The 21086-nt window shown below is 42.1% G+C and overlaps 1 protein-coding gene and 1 long non-coding RNA gene across 5 annotated transcripts in view; one reads left to right on the top strand and one right to left on the bottom strand.

Annotated features, from left to right (window-relative positions):
• Positions 1-1809: 1809 nt before the first annotated feature.
• Positions 1810-6563, bottom strand: LOC101178357. The gene is made up of 2 exons (XR_001114677.2): positions 6135-6563; positions 1810-5190 (listed from the first exon to the last, which is right to left on the bottom strand). It is a non-coding gene; the product is annotated as an uncharacterized LOC101178357 (long non-coding RNA).
• NR2C2 (nuclear receptor subfamily 2 group C member 2) overlaps positions 6382-21086 on the top strand; it is a 102612-nt gene continuing 87907 nt past the window's right edge. For 2 of the 4 annotated variants that reach the window (XM_030801880.1, XM_012502171.2), the window contains exon 1: positions 6382-6964. In XM_030801880.1, the coding sequence (XP_030657740.1) occupies positions 6389-6964 (576 nt within the window). In that variant the 5' untranslated portion in view covers positions 6382-6388. Of the gene's footprint in view, positions 6965-8379; positions 8892-18202; positions 18672-21086 lie in introns of those variants that run through there. The other 2 variants (XM_030801882.1, XM_030801881.1) reach the window with 2 other exon arrangements.

Here is a 21086-nt window from a genome sequence, read left to right as displayed (position 1 = left end):
ATCTTATTTTGTGTCCACATGTAGGTATTCACACTGACAGCAAGTATTAATCCCAGACGTATAAGCGAACCTTTCAGATGACTCCAGCCACGTGACCATGAGGGATGCCAAGAGAGAACTTGACTTCCCTAGAATTGAAAGATTTTCATTAAAAAAAAAAAAAAGTGACTGTTAGTCTTTAGACCATTGAGTTTGGGTGTGATTAATTATGCAATAGATAACTAGAAAACATGCATTTCTTAGCTCCCTCCTCAAATCCACTAAAGCCAGCAAATGAATAAAAAGATATAACCCAAAGGATAGAGTTCTAGAGGAGACACAAGGTATAGAAAATGTCAACCCATTTTTGGAAGATATAACATGCAGACACAAGAAAATAATCACCAAAGTGCCTCAGACGGGGATGCCAGTGAAGACACAAAAGGGCTTCTGCCCCTGGAGGCTCACAAACTGGAGGCACAGGTGTCTTGGAAGGCCAAGGTGGGACTGAAGACAGGGGGATCAGTTAGGAATCTCTGTGAGGTATCATGACATCCTAAGATTCCCTAACCCCATGATAGCAGAAAATAAGCTTTCTGGTGGGGGTATGGAGGGGCAATGGAGGGGAACAAAAGAACTAGAAGAGGCTGGGGACTCAGGGACACATGCATGGCTAAGACCAAGGTTATTATACTTAACTGAAAACAAATGGCTAAAAGTCTACATGCTCACCAGTAGAACTCTCCCCTCCACCTCTTAAGATTGACACAGACAGTTCCTACTTAGGTAACATTTAAAAAACAAAAAACATCCCTTGCAACAACACATACTCTTAAAAACAGGGATCAAGGGTCAGTGCATTTTTCTGAGAATATAACTTTCCATCCGATTCTCAAAGAGGTTCATGCCTATCTCAAAGGACAGAACTACTACTCTAAGATACTTGAGCCAAGTACAACTTGGAAGTAACACTTTTTCAAGGCCCAGAAAGCCCCAGAGACTAAAGGAGTGTGAGTCTCAGAAAAGCAGTTCAGGAAGAGGCTAGGAAATGCATTCTTGGTGTCCCTGCATTCTCATACCATTAATCCACCACAGGGAAAACAGCCTTTCTCTATTCTCCTCTTGGGAAGAACAAGGGCCATTTATATAGAAGTTGAGGCCTCCCCAAATAGCCTGGCAGGCTGTGCTAGAGCTTGACTTTGACAGAGCATGGAGATGGGTAGAAGAGTTTTCTTCCTCTCACGGCCCTCAAGGACAGAAAAGAAGAAACAAGCAGAAAGAGTTACTAATAAATGTTCCACCCGTTGCTAGCCAGGCAACTTTGGAGGAATCATCCTCTCTTTGTTTAGGTCTTGGCCTATTTAGCTGTAAAAACAGGATAATACCATCTACTTCACAAGGTTATTGTAAGATTAAACAGGATAAGGTGTTAAGCATAAGGAACGTGCAATCTGCTGTTCAGACATTATATCTATCTGTCCAGATTCCACACTTTTTTTTTCTGAGAAAGGGTCTTGCTCTGTCACCCAGGCTGGAGTGCAGTGGCACAACCATGGCTTACTGCAGCCTTGACTTCCCTACCTCCCCAGGCTCAAGCATTCCTCTTAGCCTCCTAAGTAGCTGAGACTACAAGGGCAGGCCACCTCCAGCTATTTTTTGTATTTTAGTGGAGACAGTGTTTCACCATGTTGCCCATGCTGGTCTCAAACTCAGGCAATCCACCTGCCTCAGTCTTCCAAAGCATTGGAATTACAGGCGTGAGCCACTGTACCGGACTCATTCCATGGTTAAAAAAAGGGGGTAGGGGATGGGTGGCTAATAGCAATTACGTGAGGTTTAAAAGTTTATTTTACAACCATGTAATTGTACAAACGATATAAACAGAAGTCAGATAAAATTATTAGTACATATATAGTACTAAAGCATAAACCACTAAAGAAAATTTGATACAAAGTTGTACATAAGTACTTATAAAGGCAATTAAGCTTCCCCAGTCTATGGGAATACAAAAGTTGCCAGCAATTAATTTACATTACAAAAAAGGAAAACCATTATTTATGCTATCACAAAAGCAATACCCTTAAAAGTAAAAACAATCTCCACTTGATATTAATTTGAAAAACCTAGCATATCTACAACTATTGCTTAATCAAAACTTTTCATTGACTCAACATTTATCACTTAAATGCAGATGCAAAATAACCCTGCATGGCAAACATGTTTACTCTGTGCTAATTAAACTATGAAACAGTTCCTGCTCTCAAGTTTACAGACAAGTCAATCAATGATTGACTACAGAACAGACTGGTGAGTGTTACAAAAAAAAGACCTGCCCGGGGGACCACTAGGGGTGGAGGAACACCTGGGTCTCACTCACTGGGCACTTAGTGCTTTCATTTTTATCTGTAAACCAGGGGACAATTATATTAATATTGTATGAATACACTGCTACTGGGAAAAGCATTCATTCAACAGATGCCCATTACATACTCTGTACCAGGTATTGTGTTAAGGGCTGAAACAGGGAAGGACAAGGTACATCTTACCGGGGCTCGCAGTGTGGGCAGGTGCTGAGCTAATACACACACACAAGGGCTGGGTACTGCCAGATATATATCATCACTCCGGAGCAAGGACCTGTCTCTCTGAATGATCTCTGGCATGGTAAAACAGTTAACTGTATTTCAAAAGGTGAAACAAAACTTTTTTTGCTTTGTTATGCATGTTTCAAATTGATCAGTGGTTCAGGCCTGGAGTATGCATCAGAATTATCTGTGAAGCCCAGTGAAAGTGCTGATGCCACAGCCCACCCAAAGCTTACTGCTTCAGAACCACTGGGGACCTGGCAGTTCTGATGTGCACGCCTAGTCAAGAATCCTTTAAAGGCTGATAAAGCAATCTTGAAATCACTGTCAATGCAAAGGTGGATGCTCATTAATAAGAACTCAAAAAATAAAGTACAGCTAGTAAAAGACTTGTTTTTTGTGCCTATAAAACCCATCCAAGTGTTAGCTACTTTCTAACTCTAAAGTTCTATCCAAAAAGACTTGCAGTCAAAACACCAAGCCAAAAAAAAAGGCACCATAGCAGTGCTGACTTCAATGTGCAAAGGCCTTTTATGTGCTGATATTGTAAGCAATCTGTGTGCATGTGTACATATACATCTGTTTTCAGGGAAAGAAAAGCTGTTAAAGCCAATTAAGGTTATGAATTCTTGCTACTACTTTTAATATTAAACCTTTAAGTGAAAATTTATTGAACACTATTACAAATGTGGCAAACTGACATAGCTGGTTTACTGCACAAACTTTAATGTCAAAGGGATTAGATCAGAGCCCCAGTCTCACTTATTGGACCTGTAACATTGTGCAGGACACCTATCTGGGCCGCAGTTCCTGCACCTCAAGAAAATAGAAGTAACTGCTTCATTTTAAAGAGCTATTAAATGAAAGAAATGAGAAAACTATAAACCAACATCGAAGCCTGAATTATTGCTTAGTATTTAAAGTCTAGTACAATTGCAATGTTTTTAATAAAAAAACTCATTTATAGGTGAATTTTTACAGTGTATCTAGAAGCAGCATTTAACATTAAAAACTTAATATTTGAAAGAGTACACAACCAGGCAGGGTGCGGTGGCTCATGCCTGTAATCCTAACACTTTGAGAGGCCAAGATGGGAAGATCACTTGAGGCCAGGAGTTCGAGACCAGCCTGGTCAACACAGTGAGACCCCAACTATTTTTTTTGAGACAGAGTTTCACTCATCGCCCAGGCTGGATGCAATGGCATGATCTTGGCTCAATGCAACCTCCGCCTCCCGGGTTCAAATGATTCTCCTGTCGCAGCCTCATGAACTAGCTGGAATTACAGATGCCCGCCACTACGCCTAGCTAATTTGTTTGTATTTTTAGTAGAGATGGGGTTTTACCACGTTGGCCAGGCTGGTCTTGAACTCCTGACCTCAGGTGATCCACCCACTTCACCCTCCCAAAGTGCTGGGATTACAGGTGTGAGCCACCATGCCCGGCCAACGCCATCTATTAAAAAAAGAAAGAAAAAGAGTACACAACCACAAAGCACTCGGCCAAATGCATTGTTCCCATGCTTGCAAGGATTTACCATCGAAATATTAGGTTGGTGCAAAAGTTAAATTTCCAGACTGCGAATTTTAAATCATTGTAACTACGCTAAAACATATTCTATTAATCAAAACAGGAACCGTTACAATCAACGCATTTTTGCCAATGAGAAATGTTTATTTATTCCTGCAGCATAAAAATCCGTGCTTCAGGATTTGACGAACTCTTGGAAAGCATTTTCTGCATCCTGCTGAAGTGTTTTCCCTGCCAAAAGTTGTCAAGATGCTAGAAGAAGTGGTAATCAGTTGGCGAAAGGTCAGGTGAATATGGTGGATGAGGCAAAACTTCGTAGCTCAATTCCTTCAACTTTTGAAGCATTGGTTGTGCGACATGCAGTCAGGCGTTGTCGTGGAGAAGAATTGGGCCCTTTCTGTTGACCAATGCCGGCTGCAGGCATTGCAGTTTTCGGTGCATCTTATCAATTTGCTGAGCATACTTCTCAGAAGTAATGGTTTTGCCAGGATTCAGAAAACTGTAGTGGATCAGATCGGCAGCAGACCACCAAACAGTGACCATGACCTTTTTTTGGTGCAAGTTTGGCTTTGGGAACTGCTTTGGAGCTGCTTCTTGGTCCAACCACTGAGCTGGTTGTTGTATAAAATCCACTTTTCATTACATGTCACAATCCGATTGAGAAATGGTTTGTTGTTGCGTAGGATAAAAGAAGACTACACTTCAAAACGATAGTTTTGATTTCCGCTCAGCTCATGAGGCACCCACTTACCAAGCTTTTTCACCTTTCCAATTTGCTTCAAATGCTGAACGACCCTAATGACCGTAGAATAGTCAACGCTGAGTTCTTCTGTAATTTTTCATACAGTTCAATGATTGCTCTCAATTGGTCGTTGTCAACTTCCCATGGCCCGTATCACGTTCCTTATCTTCAAGACTCTCTTCTTTGCAAAACTTCTTAAGCCACCACTGCACTGTATGTTTGTTAGCAGTTCCTGGGCCAAATGTGTTACTGATGTTTTGAGTTGTCTTCACTGCTTTATGACCCATTTTGAACTCGAATAAGAAAACCGCTCCAATTTGCTTTTTATCTATCATCATTAGACAAAAAGCATACTCTAAAATAAACAGCAAGTAACAAGTCATTAGCAAAAAAAATAAAGTGAGAAATGCGTATTAAAATGATCCACATTTATTTAAGAATGTATTCCAATATCAAACAGCAAATTTCAACAATGCAAAAACGCAATTACTTTTGCATCTCAGGCACATCACTTGACCTTTCTAGTTCTCACCCACTTCACCCCTAAAATCGGAAAATCTTTCTGCAAGAAAAAAATTTGACCCCATTCCCTTAAGGCCCCTTCCAATTTCAAGAGCTGTGCTTTACCATGACAAAACGAACCTAGCTCTTTTCCCAATTTTGCAACGTGAGAAAAAGGAGGAAGGGGAAATAGGTGTTTAAAACATTTCTTACCAAATAGAAATATTATAAGATTATGGAAAAAAAATACTAAAAGTTGGAGTCATCCTGATAAAAACCCAAATGGATACTGTGTGGAAAAAAAAAAAGTTAACCCATCCATTCTGGAGTCAATATTTATTCTTAATAAGCAAGAAAACTGAAGAAAAAAATCAGTTAGTACAAGATCTACAGCCTGTAGCCTAAACACTTCAGGGCATTTAGGATAAATAAGCGCCTGCACCTTCCCAGGCAAGTCAAAACCACAACATAAAAGAGAGAAATATGTAAGGAAAACCTACAGCCCAAGAGTTTAAGATCAAGACAGGCCATTTTCTTCAAATAAACTTAAGCAACGCTGCTAAAAGCTGTTTTACACATCCCTACCTATTACCATGTACTACTTTCAAATCTCGAGGAGGAGGGGCATGGAATTACACAAGATCTGGATCGTATGTTTACTAAGAAACCAAAAATTATAGGTTCTGGGGCGTTTCAACACTTCACCTGAGATGGCCAGAGCCGGCGCACCTTTAGACCTTTAAAACCTAAATTAAAAACTATCAGTACCGAGGAAGGGCCGAAGAGCTCGACACCCACCCAATATAACCCCCACTTCCGACCTACAGACGCTCTGCTGAGCGGCTGGGCGAATCCGTCGCGCCAGTCAGGGCCCGGCTTCTTCCATCAACAGACACTTTACGAGCCTTCCAGAAGCCCTGGCTAAGCGAGAAGCCAGGGGGTGAAGGCCGCCACTGCGAGGACGGTTCCCACCCAGCTGCGAGAAGCTCGCGGTTCCCCGAAAGGCGGGCCTGCGTCCGGATAACCGTGCGCGACGTCCACGAGTTTTTAGGATGACCAGCTCTTCAGCCTCTAGGCCCCGACGCGGGCGACACTTAAGCCCCATATCCGCCCGCCCGGCCGCGGCCCACGGCAGCTACGTAGCCGCCGCCGCCGCCGCCGCCACCGCCCGGGGCCCCACAGCACACGGGCCGGATGGACCGAGCGCCGGCCGCGGCGTTCCGGTGCGCGCGCGCGCCTCAGCCAATCGCGTGCTCGCCCGCCCCCCGCCGCCGCGGCGAGGCTGGCGCTGGGAAGAGGAAGAAGAACATTCGCCCTCCTCCTACCAGCGCGCGGGCGGCGGCGGCGGCGGCACCGGGGTCACGAACTCTGACCTTTCACTGACAAAAACAATAACAAACCCCCCCTTCTCCGCGACCCCGGCGGCGCCCCCAGGCCCGTCCCCGCCACCCCGCTCCCACCTCGGCGTCTCGTCTTTCGCCCGCTGCCCCGCGAGCCCGCGGCCCCTGGGCTCCCGCCATCCGCCGACGCCGGGAGCCCGGGCTCCCCGCGCCCTGCCCTCCGCGCCGGGGGCCGCCCGCCGCAGACACGGGACCCGCTTCGAGGCCGCTTTGGCGCCAAATCCTGAGGTAAAATTGAAAGAGGGTCGGGCGGGCTCGGGCTGGCGGCGGAGGGGGCGGGCCTGGAGCGCGGACATGGAGGCGCCGCAGCGGCGGCTGAACCCGACCCTTTTACCTTTGCCACGGGGTGGCGGCGGCGGCGCCCGGCGCTTTGCATAGTGGGCCGGGCCGCTACCCTCCCCTCCCCGCCCGCGGCCGGGCGAAGCGAGCGGGTTCCCCCTGACCGGCCCGGCCGGCGCAAGGGTGGGGGCGGAGGGGGAATGGCCGCGGCCCCGCCTCACGGTTGGCCCTCCGCCAGCGCCGCCATTTTGTTCTCGATGGAGATGGCTTCGGCTGGGCGGGCTCCCTTTCTTCTTATCCTCCTCCTCCTCCCTCCTGCAGTCCCTTCTTCCCTCTCTCCCGGGCTTTTCACCCCTCCGCTTCTAGTCAGCCTTTGGCGGCCGTCGCAGCCCAACCGCCGTTTTTTCTGAAGGGGAGGGTAAAGGAAAAGGAGGAAGGCGGGTGCGAGGCGCGACCTCGTGAGCGACGGGTGGGTTGACCAATTGGCGCCCAGATAGGAGGGCCCGGGCCTGTGGCACCGCCCCCTAGGCTTTGCTGATTGGCTGAGGCGGAAGAGGGTGGTCCTTATGGGGCGCGGGAGCCCTGGCGGGGCGGGAGTAGAGGCCGGGGCGCGGAGTGGGGCCGGGTCGGGGGGGCGGGGCCGGGGGCGGGGCGAGAGGGGCGCGGCAGGGTGGAGAGGCCGGCGCCTGGTCCTGAGTCCGGAGGTTGGCTGCTTCCCTCCGGCTGGAACGCGTCGCGAAATGAGTATTGAGGAACAATAGTAATAAAGGTGATGAAGCATTTCGAGTCCACGATGCGCTCTCGTGGGAAGAGGTTTTCGGAACCGGGACACTTTTCAGGGCTCCTGCTCGTTATTTCCCAGCGGCCTTGGCGAATCCCATAATGAGGCTCAATTTTATCAACTGTAAATGGGGGGCATGGGCATTCTTGCCGGGCCGGACCTCCCTTCTGAGCATTGTTTGTGGGGCTCTACTCGGAAAATGGAGTCAATGCTAATTTGCGAGCCTCAGAGTCACTTGAAAATGGTGTTATTGTTAAAAATGGGATTACAGCCACCAGGAGAGGCCAGCGTAAGGATATTTGGGGTTTGAGAGAGCACAATTCGGGGTGATTCTCTTTTCATTCGTTCGCTGAATACATGTTGACTTAGTTTTTTAGGCACTGGGGATACATTTGGAGAACTAGCTGTACAAGACCCCTGTCCTCACTAGAGTGGGAGGCTGGGGGGTGAATAGACAAAGAAATAATTCCAGAGAGTCATAAGTTCTGTGGAAGAAAAGAAGCCAAATGACCTGCTGAAGAAGACCTGAGGCATTAATTTAGATGGAATGGTCAGGGTGGCCTCTCTGAGTAAGTGATGTTTGAACAGAGGAACCCAAGGGAGGAATGGCATTCCAGACAGGACAGCCCATGTAACGGCCCTGGAGGAAGAGCATTTGATGTGATCCAGAACTGGCTGCTTGTGGCTGGAGAGCTGGTTGAAACTAGTAATTGTCCATTATCCCACTCTGTCTCCAGGCCAAAGGCTGTGAAATATAGCAACGGTAGTGAGGAACAAATCTTCAATATAATAAGAAAGTCGAGGAAAATACAGCCTTCATATGAATTACTGATGAATACATGACTGTGGAGGAGGGCCTCAGAAACTCACTTTACTTCCAGATTCAAATCCTTCGTCAGCCTCTTATATACATTTTCAATTCATCAAATATTTCCTGAGTGCTACGAATACTCCAGGCACTATGTGCTAGGCTGGGAATACAAAAATGACTAAGACACTGGTCCTCAAACATGTGAATATGATTGATTTATTTTTTTTTTGAGACCAGGGTCTCACTCTATCGTCCAGGCTGGAGTTGAATATAATTCTCTGTGTGTGAGTTCTCTCTTTTTCTCTCTTGAGATAGAGATATTTATACACAGACATAAAATGTTTTAGTGTTGTGGTTAGCTACTCTCAACTTTTACTAGCAGTATGATTTTGTGTAAGCTACCTTTCCTAGCCTCACTGTCCTCATCTGGACAATAATAGAACCTTCTTTTCTGAACTGAAGATTAAATGAGTTAATGTAAATAATAAAGCTTAGAAAAGTGCCTGACATGTAGTAAATATTGTGTAAATAGAGTTATTGTTGTCATTGTGAAGTACTAGTATAGACATTGGACTAATTAAGTGATATAAACAATAAAATTTTTATGCAGTGTGGTGTAGGGGCAAAAACAAAATAGATTCGAACACCGAGATTCTAGTTTTGGCTCTGTGCTTTCAGCTAGTTACATGGCATCCAGGACAAAAGTTTGGAAAACAAAATAGTGGAACTAAATAGTACTAACCAAAGTATAGAGTGCTTTATGATTTACAAAACTCTCTTACAGGCAGTATTTTGTTCAGGCTCCACTAGAACCCACGTAATGGCAGAGGCTACCTGCTCCATGTTTAAAAACCTTTCCAAGGCTTTTCATTATTTTCTTATCTGTGGTACTCCTAGCTTCCTGTGCTCTAGACACACTGGCCTACCTTCAACTTCCTTGACCAGTGTAGCTTACAGTGTAAGCTTACCCCCCACCCCCACCCTACCTCAGATATTGGCCCAAGCATCACTTCTTCAGGGAAGTTGTCCCTAATTCCCATTGCCAGTCTAAATCAGATTCTTTCTGTTTCTTTTCTTTATAATCTTTATCTCACTTTATATGACACACTCTGTGATTATTTGATTAATGTCTGTCCTTACCACACTGTAAGCTGTGAGAGCAGGAATACATTTTGTTTACCATTACTTATCCAGCACTTAGAAGAGTGCCTGGCACTATTTGTTGAATGAATTGTTGATAATTTATGATGTCACTGATAACTAAGTTGCTGTACATTGATGGATACCTTTTATGTGAGCCTCTTTGGCAATTCAGATAGCACTGCCAGCAGTAATAAGTCTGTTATGGTATTTGGTTGAATTTAGGAAGTGATTTCTGACAGATATGCCACTTCCTGGAGACAAATATGGATAAAATGACCCATTTCAATAGTTTTTCCCACTAATTTTTTTATGATTGAATTATAAGTTTAACTACATGAAAGTTAATAAGTTCATATGTGAAGAAATAAATAGCCCAAACATAATCATGTTATTTACTTTAACTGAAGAAACAAAGCACCAAGCTACCATGATTTTCATGAAATCAAATATTCTGATTTTTGTCTCACCATCACAGGGGATTGGAGAGAAGGAACAAGCTTCCAGTGGGTTCGCAGGGAATTGGGAGCTGAAAGTCTCTGTAGCCATTAATTTGGGATATTTATCTTTCTAAAGATAAATTGATTCATTTAATGAAATTATTGAAAATCACCTTTTAATTGCTTTACCAAGGTTAAAAGCAAATTTTGTTAAGTATACGTCAAGTTTCTACTCGAAAGTGTAGTAAATAAAACATTTGTATTAACTTATTTTATATTGTAAAACTTTTAAAATAAGATATTGTTATGGTATTTTAAAAATAATAATAGTTTAACTGTTTATTTTTGGATTTTTTTTTTCTGTCTTGCTCAAAGATTTTTGGTATCACTTGTTCAGTTCCTTAAGCTAATTACTCAGGGTAACCAAAGAACTGCTTGCTAGTTTAGTAAAACAGCTATATATTGTCTTACAGCATTAAGTTATTTATTACTTTCAGTAGTTGTATTCACAGTGACTTTGAAGTTTTGTTTTCATGATCATTCTTTTATAGAAAATCCCTGTGTGTAACAATCTCCTCACTTTATGAGGATGGCTGGAAGTTTTTTTTGTGTGTTTTTTTTTGTTTTTGGGAGTCTTGCTCTGTCACCCAGGCTGGAGTGCAGTGGCGCGATCTCGGCTCACTACAAGCTCTGCCTCCCGAGTTCATGCCATTCTCCTGCCTCAGCCTCCCCAGTAGCTGGGACTACAGGCGCCTGCCACCACGCCCGGCTAATTTTTTGTATTTTTAGTGGAGACGGTGTTTCACCGTGTTAGCCAGGATGGTCTCAATCTCCTGACCTTGTGATCCGCCTGCCTCGGCCTCCCAAAGTGCTGGGATTACAGGTGTGAACCACCGTGCCCAGCAGCTGGGAAGTTTTTAGCATCTGTCTCCAAGGAGTGACATGGCAGGGCAGTGCAGTGACAGAGCTTGGGCTATGAAGGCAGAAAGGCCTGGCTTCAGAACCTGGAGTTGGTAGCCTCTCTTGAGGCTTATAATTCCCCATTTGTCAAACAGGGAGGTGGGAGCCAGCATTGAGATTGGGGCCAAGGATAGCGGATACTTGTTTGAATGACTTTGAGAACAAGAGAGGTGAGTCTTTGTGGAGCAGCCCTGTCTTCAGCCGTGGCACTGAGCCACTGGTCTCCTGTGTCTAGCTGCCTGTCTCCGCATATCGAGGGCCCTCCGATGGGATTTTTATTGTTGAGTTCTCTTACCTGTAAGCCATATGCTCCTTTAGTCCCAAACCATCTCCTATACAAATATCATCTTAATAAATACCACATGGAGGGAGTCTGTGAAGGAATCCTAGAATCTCAGAATTGGAAGTGGTCTTAGACCTCAAGTCCAGCCTCATACTTGATGTAAGAATCCCCTGGTAGATTTTTGTTTATCTCTTTTTACTTTATTGCTAATTATGAGGGCCTTAAGTGATGCCTTTTTTCTTCCCTGTGTGATCATCGTCTTTAACCTAATGGATACATTTGTGCTCCTGTTACACATTGTAAAAGATATGTTCTTCCTTATTTGTTGGAGGTTTGCTTGCCTTCAACCTAACATGCCAGAGGCTGAGATTCCCTGTCATTCTCTCCCATCCTGCCGTTGTTTCCCCATATCCCACTACTGCTAGCCGAGGTAGCAGGCCTACTCCGCTTGCTCGCTTCAGGTCCTGAGTGCTAGAGAGTAAAGCAGCAGGAGCTCTATACCAAAAGGAAGAACTGCCCGGGAACAACAGCTCAACTAGCACAGCTCAACAATGATGAGGAGCAGGAATGACTAGAGGGATGAAAGCCAGATCAGGGCATTGGCGTAGGCATTTGTTAAAGGGACAGTAAATGCAGATGCAGACCCCTGGTATCTGGAAGTCTTAGAATAGAAGGATGGGAGGTGAATTGTTAAGGACAGAAAGGGAATAGGCTAGCTCAGACACTTAACTGTTTTTTCTGAGTTACCCTTGGACTTCAGTTGGCCTGTAATGATAACAGTCAGCCTCAGAGGCAAGTGTGATTTTTTAGGGGCAATAAAAAGTACCTCCTTCACTGTAATAAGAGGCCTGAAGTCCTTTAATAGGAGGTGAAACTTTCTATTCCATAATTATTAACAGTACCTCCAAAGATTCTAATCCCTGAAATGTTAACATGTAGATGAAGAGGAATTTCATTCCAAGTGCCCAAGTGTAAAAGAATATTTCCCCCTGTTTGGGTTAGTGAGAGGTGTGAGAAAAGGTCTTGGGGCCTGGAAAATGGGGTGACTGCTGCTGAAAAGTGAAGAGGAGAAATGAGAGGCTGGTAGGGCTAGACTCAAGCTTGAAGGCTTCCTGGTTTTACAGGGAGCCGCTTTATTTACCTTTGTTGTTCATATATTGATAAAAGCTATGCAGGGGAAAAAGTTTCCTACCTGACTGCCCACCCATGTTCCTTAAAAAGAAAAATTCACATACGGCTAGGCGTGGTGGCTCACCCCTGTAATCCCAGCACTTTGGGAGGCCAAGGCAGGCGGATCATGAGGTCAGGAGTTCAAGACCAGCCTGGCCAACATAGTGAAACCCCGTCTCTACTAACAATACAAAAAATTAGCTGGGCGTGGTGGCGGGTGCCTGTATCCCAGCTACTCGGGAGGCTGAGGCAGGAGAATTGCTTGAACCCGGGAGGCAGAGGTTGCAGTGAGCCAAGATCATGCCACTGCACTCCAGCCTGGGCGACAGTGCGAGACTTCATCTCAAAAAAAAAAAAAAAAAACAACTGAGGCTGGATGGCTCTTGAGAAGTTACACAATACTAGCGGGCTTCATGCTGCATTTCCCCCGGTGGTATTTGTTGTATAGTGAATCTGATTAGGTATTATTTCTAGAACATTTTGGATATGTCATTTGTACCACACTCGTTCTTGTCCCCTGTCCCACCACTATGGTGTCTGTAATGTATCTTTTTATTAGGTTGATAAGATGACTAACCCTGGAATTGAAAAAATCATCTTTTAATTGATTGCTTTACCAAGACTAAAAGCAGATGTCACGAAGCATATGTCAGCTCTTAACTGGAAAGGCTAATAATTAGACTGTGTTGTTGACTTATTTAATATAATACAGATTTTTAAAAATAAAATAAATTTATAATACATGCTTTTTCTAAAGAAATGATGTACTTTCTCGAGAATAAAAATTAAAAATAGATAAAAGTTAATTTTTAAAAATAGTAAAATTTTCAAACGAAGAAAAGATAGCAGTACATCAAAAGGCATGTGTGAAAATGTTCATAGGAGCACTAATCATAAGGACTCCAAACTAGAAACAATCTAAGTGTTCATCAGCTATAGAATGGAGAAATAAATTGGGCATAGTCGTACATTAGAATACTGTAAAACAGTGAAAATGGATTCTCATGGTTATTACAAAATAATGTTTGGCAAAAGAAGCCAGACACACCAAAAAGTGCATTATAAACAGTGCAATAATATTATAAAGTAATGCCAATGGTATAAAAGTCAGGAGAGGAAAGAGAAGTTAATGACTATGGGAAGGGGTGTGAGAGGGACTTTTGGGGGTATTGATAATGTCTTGTTTTCTGATCTGAGTGGCATTTACATGTGTGTTCTGTGTATTCAGTTAGTGAAAATTCATCAAACTGTTCATTTATGATTTGTGCCTTTTTTGTTTTTTGAGATGGAGTCTCCCTCTGCTGCCCAGGCCGGAGTGCAGTGGTACGATCTTGGTTCACTGCAATCTCTGCCTCCCAGGTTCAAGGGATTCTCATGTCACAGCCTCCTGAGTAGCTGAGACTACAGGCGTGTGCCACCATGCCCAGCTAATTTTTTGTATTTTAGTAGAGACAGGTTTTCACCATGTTGCCCAGGCTGGTCTTAAACTCCTGAGCTCAGGCAATCCACCCACCCCGGCCTCCTAAAGTGCTAGGATTACAGGCAGGGGCCACCGAGCCTGGCTGATTTGTGCCCTTTTGTATTTGCGTGTCGTAGTTAAGTAACAAGTTTTACTTAGTAAAATTGTTCTCACTATTTTAATTAATGTGATTATTGTGTAGGTTAAGTTTTAAGGGAAGAATGCGTTCAAAGTTCTAAAAGAACTGCCATGGTACTACCTAGGTGGAGCAGCCTCAGAAATTTCTGTTAGCAATACTGAAACATAAGTCACATATTAGGACTTAGTGGTTGTGTGTATCAGTTATTAAATGATCCAGCTTATTGAGGTAAGCAATTTGTTCCCTTAGATAATTCTTTCCTGTCACTTTTTTTTTTCATTCCCTCCTTGACTTCCTTTTTTCTGGGAAATTATTTTGAAGGGCACTGTGATCTAGAGGGAATGTTGCGATTTTAGAGTCAAAGAGGCCTCAGTTGGAATCCTAGCTCCATCGCTTACTAGCTGGATGATTTGAAATGAGTTATAAGTGCTGAGTCTCAGAAAAAACTTCCATCTTCATTGGTGAGCTAATATTACATACTCAGAAGGTATGCTAAGGATTAAATCATGCCTAGTTTGATTTAGAGCACATTGTGGATGTCCAGAGAATTTATCCTGCTTTCCTTCCATCCATCTACCCTGGCTCTTATTGATAGATATGAAGAAAGTCCACATCACCCTTACACTTGGGCTCTTGGTAGGATGAGAAAAAATCATCCACAGTATGTAGTGACTTTTTTAGGGGAGGTATCCACACAGAAAATTGTAGAACTACCCTGATACTATAAATATATAAGAACTTCATTTAGGTGAAAGCCACTTCTCTTCCCTACTAGTCACTCACCCAACCTTGCTACTTCTAGCATATACATATCATTGCTGCCCTTTTTTACAATTGCTTTGAATATGGAAGAAACAACTTTCCTATGAAGGATCACAATGGAAAAGAAATTACCTGACCCTAAAGCTAAGTAAACTTTGAGTCTAAATAAATAATTGGCTTTCCATTCACAGGAAGTATACCTAAACTTAACCTTAGAGGCATCCCAGTGAGTATCTTTTCTGTTGATGAACATTTGTATTACACTAAACCTGCCACTTGAATTCCATTTTCTACTTTCAAGTCTTGATCTACGATTGCAAGTTTCAAGCTATGCATTTCTTATTTTATATCCTCTCTCAGGCTAAATCCTTCCATTTTTATTTTCCCATGAATATGAACAGACTTCTAACAATCAGAATAATAAGACTTATACTGAATACCTTGTACCTATCAAGAGTTCTATGCCCAGTAGTATTTTGCAAGTAGTTATTAGGTGTTGGTTTATTTTTAAATATTTGTAAGATTTTTTTCCTAATTTAGCCCCATTGTTTTGCCCAGTTGTACAGTTTAACAGGGCGAATTACAAATGCTTTGTGTGTATGTTTTATTTTTTTATTATTTATTTATTTTTTGAGACAGAGTTTTACTTTTGTTGCCCAGGCTGGAGTGCAGTGGCTCAATCTCAGCTCACTGCAACCTGTGCCTCCCGGGTTCAAGCCATTCTCCTGCCTCAGCCTCAGACAGCTGGGATTACAGGCATATGTCACCATGCCTGGCTAATTTTGTATTTTTAGTAGAGATGGGGTTTCTCCATGTTGGTCAGGCTGGTCTCGAACTCCTGACCTCGGGTGATCCACCTGCCTTGGCCTCCCAGAGTGCTGGGATTACAGGCATGAGCCACCGCCCCTGGCTGTGTGTGTGTTACACTACTTCCATGTGTATATAAGTTAAATTTCATGTGAGCCTTATGTCAAAATGAGAGACCTATTCCTAATCATAATACACATTTTACAGTTTGAGTTACTTTCAGATTTCTTTGAGAAAGCAAAAGTGGCACCATCACCTTTTACCAATAATAGCTACCATGTGTTGCATTTATATGTCCCAAGCACAACGCATACACATTTAAGATCTAATCTTCACTATAACCTCATATGGTCAGTATCTGAGAGATCAGCTTAGTGCCTGAGCCCCAGAACCCAATATAGTTGTTTAGCTAAGGAAATACCAAGACAAGTAGATACTTTGCATGTTTTATTTATAAGCCATGTAACACATAAATATGGATGATTTGAATCAGTTGATTGTGGAGGGAAAGGCAGCTTCACTCATTCCTGTTAATGAAGGCAGCGTCTCCTTGTCCCAGGACTTGTTCATTGTTACCTGAAACTGGAGATTCAGGTGTTTCCAGAGCCCAGCTTTTCACTGCAGTGAAGTCTGTGCCCTACTTCACTACAGAAACTCTGGTTGCAAGGTTTAGTTAGCTATCACTTTGTGAGCCTGGAAGAGCTAATTCAAAGTCATTGTTGTGTTCTCTGCCTCTTTGTTGTTGATGGGGTGATATCGATCGACTTGGATTTGAAAGAATTTCTTATAAAACCTGTCACATAAGGCCAACCAAGTATGATTTACTACTATCATTCTATGGTCTGTATTACAATTTTTTTATTTTTTTAGAGATAAGGTCTCACGATGTTGCCCAGGCTGGATATGAAATAGTTTTTATATACTGTGCCCTGTTGTCATTTGTGTGCTATCCAGGAAAAACACACTACTTTAAGAATCCGCCCTCATCTTTAGACTTTACTATTGCTACCACTTCCTAACTGGCCTCCCATCTACAGTCTCTGTCTTTTCTATCATTTCCACACTGCAGTCTAAATTTTTTTTTTAAGATCCAGATATGAGTGCGTCATTTTTCTGCCAAACTCCTCATAATTCTCTATTATCTACAGTGTCAGCCTCTCTCCTTCCCTGGTCTCTGTAATAATTCCACACCACATTGCCTGCCATTCCTCAAATATGCCATTCTTCCTCATACCTGCCAGTTTTGTATGAGCTGTCCTCTCTGCTTAGAACTCTCTTGTCATCCATCTGTCTTTCCTTGCTAAATTTCCACTCTTCCTTCAAGACCTAGTTTAAATAATTCCTCTCCTGTAACGTTTTCTTTGGTTCTCACAGGCGAAGAGAAATGTGTCTTCCTTGGGACACTCATAGCATTTGCTTTGCGTAGATACTTCAGTTTCCTTCATAAGTTCATCAAGGACAATGACTGTTTATTCTCCTCTTTCTCCTCCTCGTTGTTAATTCTCAGCAGTCAGTTCATTGCCTAGTTCATAGCAGTTACTTAATAAGAACTGATGGAGGTGGTTGGACTTGATTAGTAAAATCACCAGAGGAAGATCTTCTGTAGCACTTTTTTTTTAACTTAAGGTACTCAGTATTATACTTCTTTTGGCAGCTAATCAGGTTCTTTCCCCTAAACATTATTGTGGGGGTGGGAGGCAATCTTTGAAGGTTAATAAGCTGAATGGGTCAAGTACTAGCCTTTAAGACTCAGGTTTCTTTACCAAGAGCGAGTTTAGTGTTCTGTCCACAGTGCTTGTTAATATAATGCCTTGTGTATAGTAACCACTTAGTGTTAGTTACTGCTATTAGTGTTATGCTTGGCTCCACCAGCCAAGAAGGTTGTTTTTAAAAGCTTTATTTCTATACTTTGTAGTATCAAAACAATAGGATTTTTTTTTTTTTTCCAGATTGGCTGGGCACGGTGGCTAATGCCTGTAATCCCAGCACTTTGGGAGGCTGAGGCAGGCAGATCACGAGGTCAGGAGATCCAGACCATCCTGGCCAACATGGTGAAACCCCGTCTTTACTAAAAATACAAAAATTAGTTGGGCGTGGTGGCGCATGCCTGTAATCCCAGCTACTAGGGAGGCTGAGGCAGAAGAATTGCTTGAACCAGGGAGTTGGAGGTTGCAGTGAGCTGAGATCGCGCCACTGCACTCCAGCCTGGCAACAGAGCAAGACTCCGTCTCAAAAAATATACATATATAAAATTGTGCTAGTGAAGATAGTTTTTCAAACTACATCTAGACACAACCCACTGTTCCTTGGAGCCTCTTATTCTAGTGGGACATCTCCTAATTGATAACCATTGCCTGGTGGTACTTTTTCAAAGATGTATGACCTTCCTTCTCACTGTGTGATCTTTCTGTCTCTAGGACCGCCTATGGCTGCGGTAGCAGTGAGAGAAGCTCTCAGGTGAGAGTCTTATCCCCTGATGTTACCTTTTTTGTCTGGGTGCATTTTAGTTAAATGTCCACCCTGCCCCACTGCCTGACATCACTTGAAGATTTTGTTTTACTTCTTACATTGTGATATCCTGGAAGAAAAAGCCTCTGTCTTCCTTTTTTGTATGAGAATAGGCTATGGTTTGTGACTTATTTTCAAAAGTAATAGAAAATACTTTTTGAAACTACTTCTCACTTACCTCCTCTTACTGGATTTAAGTCTTTATTGAAAGCACTTGCTTTAACATAGTTTCTCTTTCAATTTCTCTCTCACTCTTAGTCTCATTTTTTTGTCTCTGCTTGTTTTTCCAGAAGGTGCACATTCCTCCTTGTTCATTTTTAAGCAGCTTCCAAAGCTGCTGTTGATGATGCCTGACGCTGCTTTGAAGGCAGAAAACCAACAGTGAGATCAAGAATTGTAAGAATTCAAGTGTATAAGAAAGGTTGCTGCTCAATTCAAGTGTATAAAGAGAGGCATTTAAGATGATCCAGGAAGTTGGTGTGGGAGAACAAGGTGGGGGGCACTTGTCCTATCAGAAAGCAAGACTTACGCTAACACTGCAGTAAAAAGATAGTGGTGGTGACCAAGAGAAAGACAAAGAGAACTTAGTGGAATAGAATAGAGAACCTACAGTTATATCCACATATATAGGAGAAACAGATAATGGCAGAGATGGCATTTCAGATCAGTGGGGAAAAGGATAGATTTTCCCCATATAGATAATCCATTTTCCAGAACTATTTCTGGAATAGAAAATGGTAAATGGATTATCTACATGGGAAAAAAATTAGTCGGATCCTTCTCATCAAATTCAAGAATCAATTTGCAGATGGATTGAGGACTTAAATATGAGGGGCAAAACTGGAACATTTCTAAGAAAATATATACAGTTACATTCCTGGGATAGGACAGGATTTTCATAAATAAAAGTACAAACTGTAAAAGAAAATAGGGATAAATTTAGCCTTATTAAATTTAAGGACTTCTATTCATCAAAAGACACCTTAAAGAAAGTAAACAGATGAACCACAGAGTGAGTGAAGATATTTATAACTTATCAACAAAAGATTAATGTCCAGAATACTTAGCTTTTCTAAACTTAAACAGATTTACTGCTTCTTCTCTGTGACTTAATATCTGTAGTCACCTGTTGTTAGATTTATCTTGGGATCCCCAGCCCTACCTGAAGTTGATTGATCCTGCAAATTTAGTGTTAAAGTAAATTATTACAGAAAGGTTTCTGTACTAGGCCTCCGTTAAATCAGATTGTCATCTATAAAATCCACTTTGACTCATAATTTGATGTATCAAGCCACCTCTTTTAGGGAACCCAATAGAAAGATACACCTTTCTAGTACTGTTTTGTTTCTATACTATTCAATAATATTTTCCTAACAATATTTCTGTAATAATTCAAATTCACATATTTCTTACATTGAACTATAGTTAATAACAGAGGAGAAATTCTGTTGACATCTAAAAGTGATAAAAATTATTAGTTGCAGCCACATGTTTAGATTTATTTTTTAATGTATAGTACCTATTGGCTATCCATTTCTTTAAAAATTCTTATTTTCTGTTTTGAGGAAGAATCAGACTCTAGACTTTTACATGCAATACTTGTATTTTTAACAAGTCAGTTGACTTTTCTTTGTGTTTTTTTTCTTCTAGAAACAAGTAAAAGTTAAGTTTTTACCATCTGTAAAAAGAATAAACTTATCTCCTCAGTTTCAGACCTAATCATATTTTGTGAAGATGAGTAACTGATACTGGTGGTCTCATGTCATTGTAGAAGTTGGTGCAGTATCTGCTGTCACAGAATTTTGACTCCTTGAAGACAGGAGCCAGGTCTTTCATATTTGTCAGTCACAGTTTCATCCTCCTGTTTCTTTCTCTTAGCATTCTGGCAATAAAATATGTGAATTAGAATTATCATAATAGAGGTGGCTATCTAATAATAAATAGAATGATGTAGAAAGTTACCAGAGTTAAAAAGCTTCATAGAGATCAGTGATTATAATACCTTAGATAGGAACTACAGAAAAATATTTTGTAAAATTGTATTGCAAGATAATCCACTTTGTGATTGAGGGAGGGCAGGCAAATGAACTGTAATCTTCTATATTGCACACTCAATAATACTGTATAGTTTTTATATGTAAATCTTGGAAATAGATTTGAGCTTTATTCTCCTGTGGACCATGGGACCTATACAGTCAATAGTGAATTGTCCAGAAATTGGGTCTAGATTATACTGAATTCTTTGTGGTAGAGCCTTTGAAAGGGCTTAGGAAATATTCAGGAGAGCTTTCTCATGACCAGAAGAGACTGGAAGTCTGCTCCTTCAGCAATGCTGGTACTCAAATGTCTTGACCCAGGAGACTAGCACACTCTTTGATCTTTAGGTGATCTTTCTCAATTTTTACAAATAATGACATCAAATCTATTTTTGCTACTAGTAGAAAGCTGAATTATCTGGTTTTGTAATTTAATGAGGACTTAATATAAATTAATATATGTATGGGTACCATATTCTTGTTAGCACACTTTAGTAATACTGTCTCTTCGCTTCTTGCTTTGTTAGTGATAGTATTTGCCTTTCAACCTATGAGTGAGGTATGTTAGCATCAAGCAGGGTTTTGCTTCTCACTTTGCCACTAGCAAAAGAAGTATGGTTGATGATAGCCATCTAGGTCTCTATCCAGAGTTGATCTCGCACCATTCTCAGATACCCACCTTCTTATTCAGCATACTGTGACGGAGCTATCCAAAACGGTGTGATTCCCACCTCCCTGAGAGGTAAACCAAGCTATTACAACCCTGGAGACCTGA

Source organism: Nomascus leucogenys, chromosome 21 (genome assembly GCF_006542625.1).
Source record: "Nomascus leucogenys isolate Asia chromosome 21, Asia_NLE_v1, whole genome shotgun sequence".
Classification (NCBI taxonomy): domain Eukaryota; kingdom Metazoa; phylum Chordata; class Mammalia; order Primates; family Hylobatidae; genus Nomascus; species Nomascus leucogenys.
The sequence above is the reverse complement of the archived record's forward strand: the minus strand, read 5'-3'. Positions and strand labels throughout refer to the sequence as shown.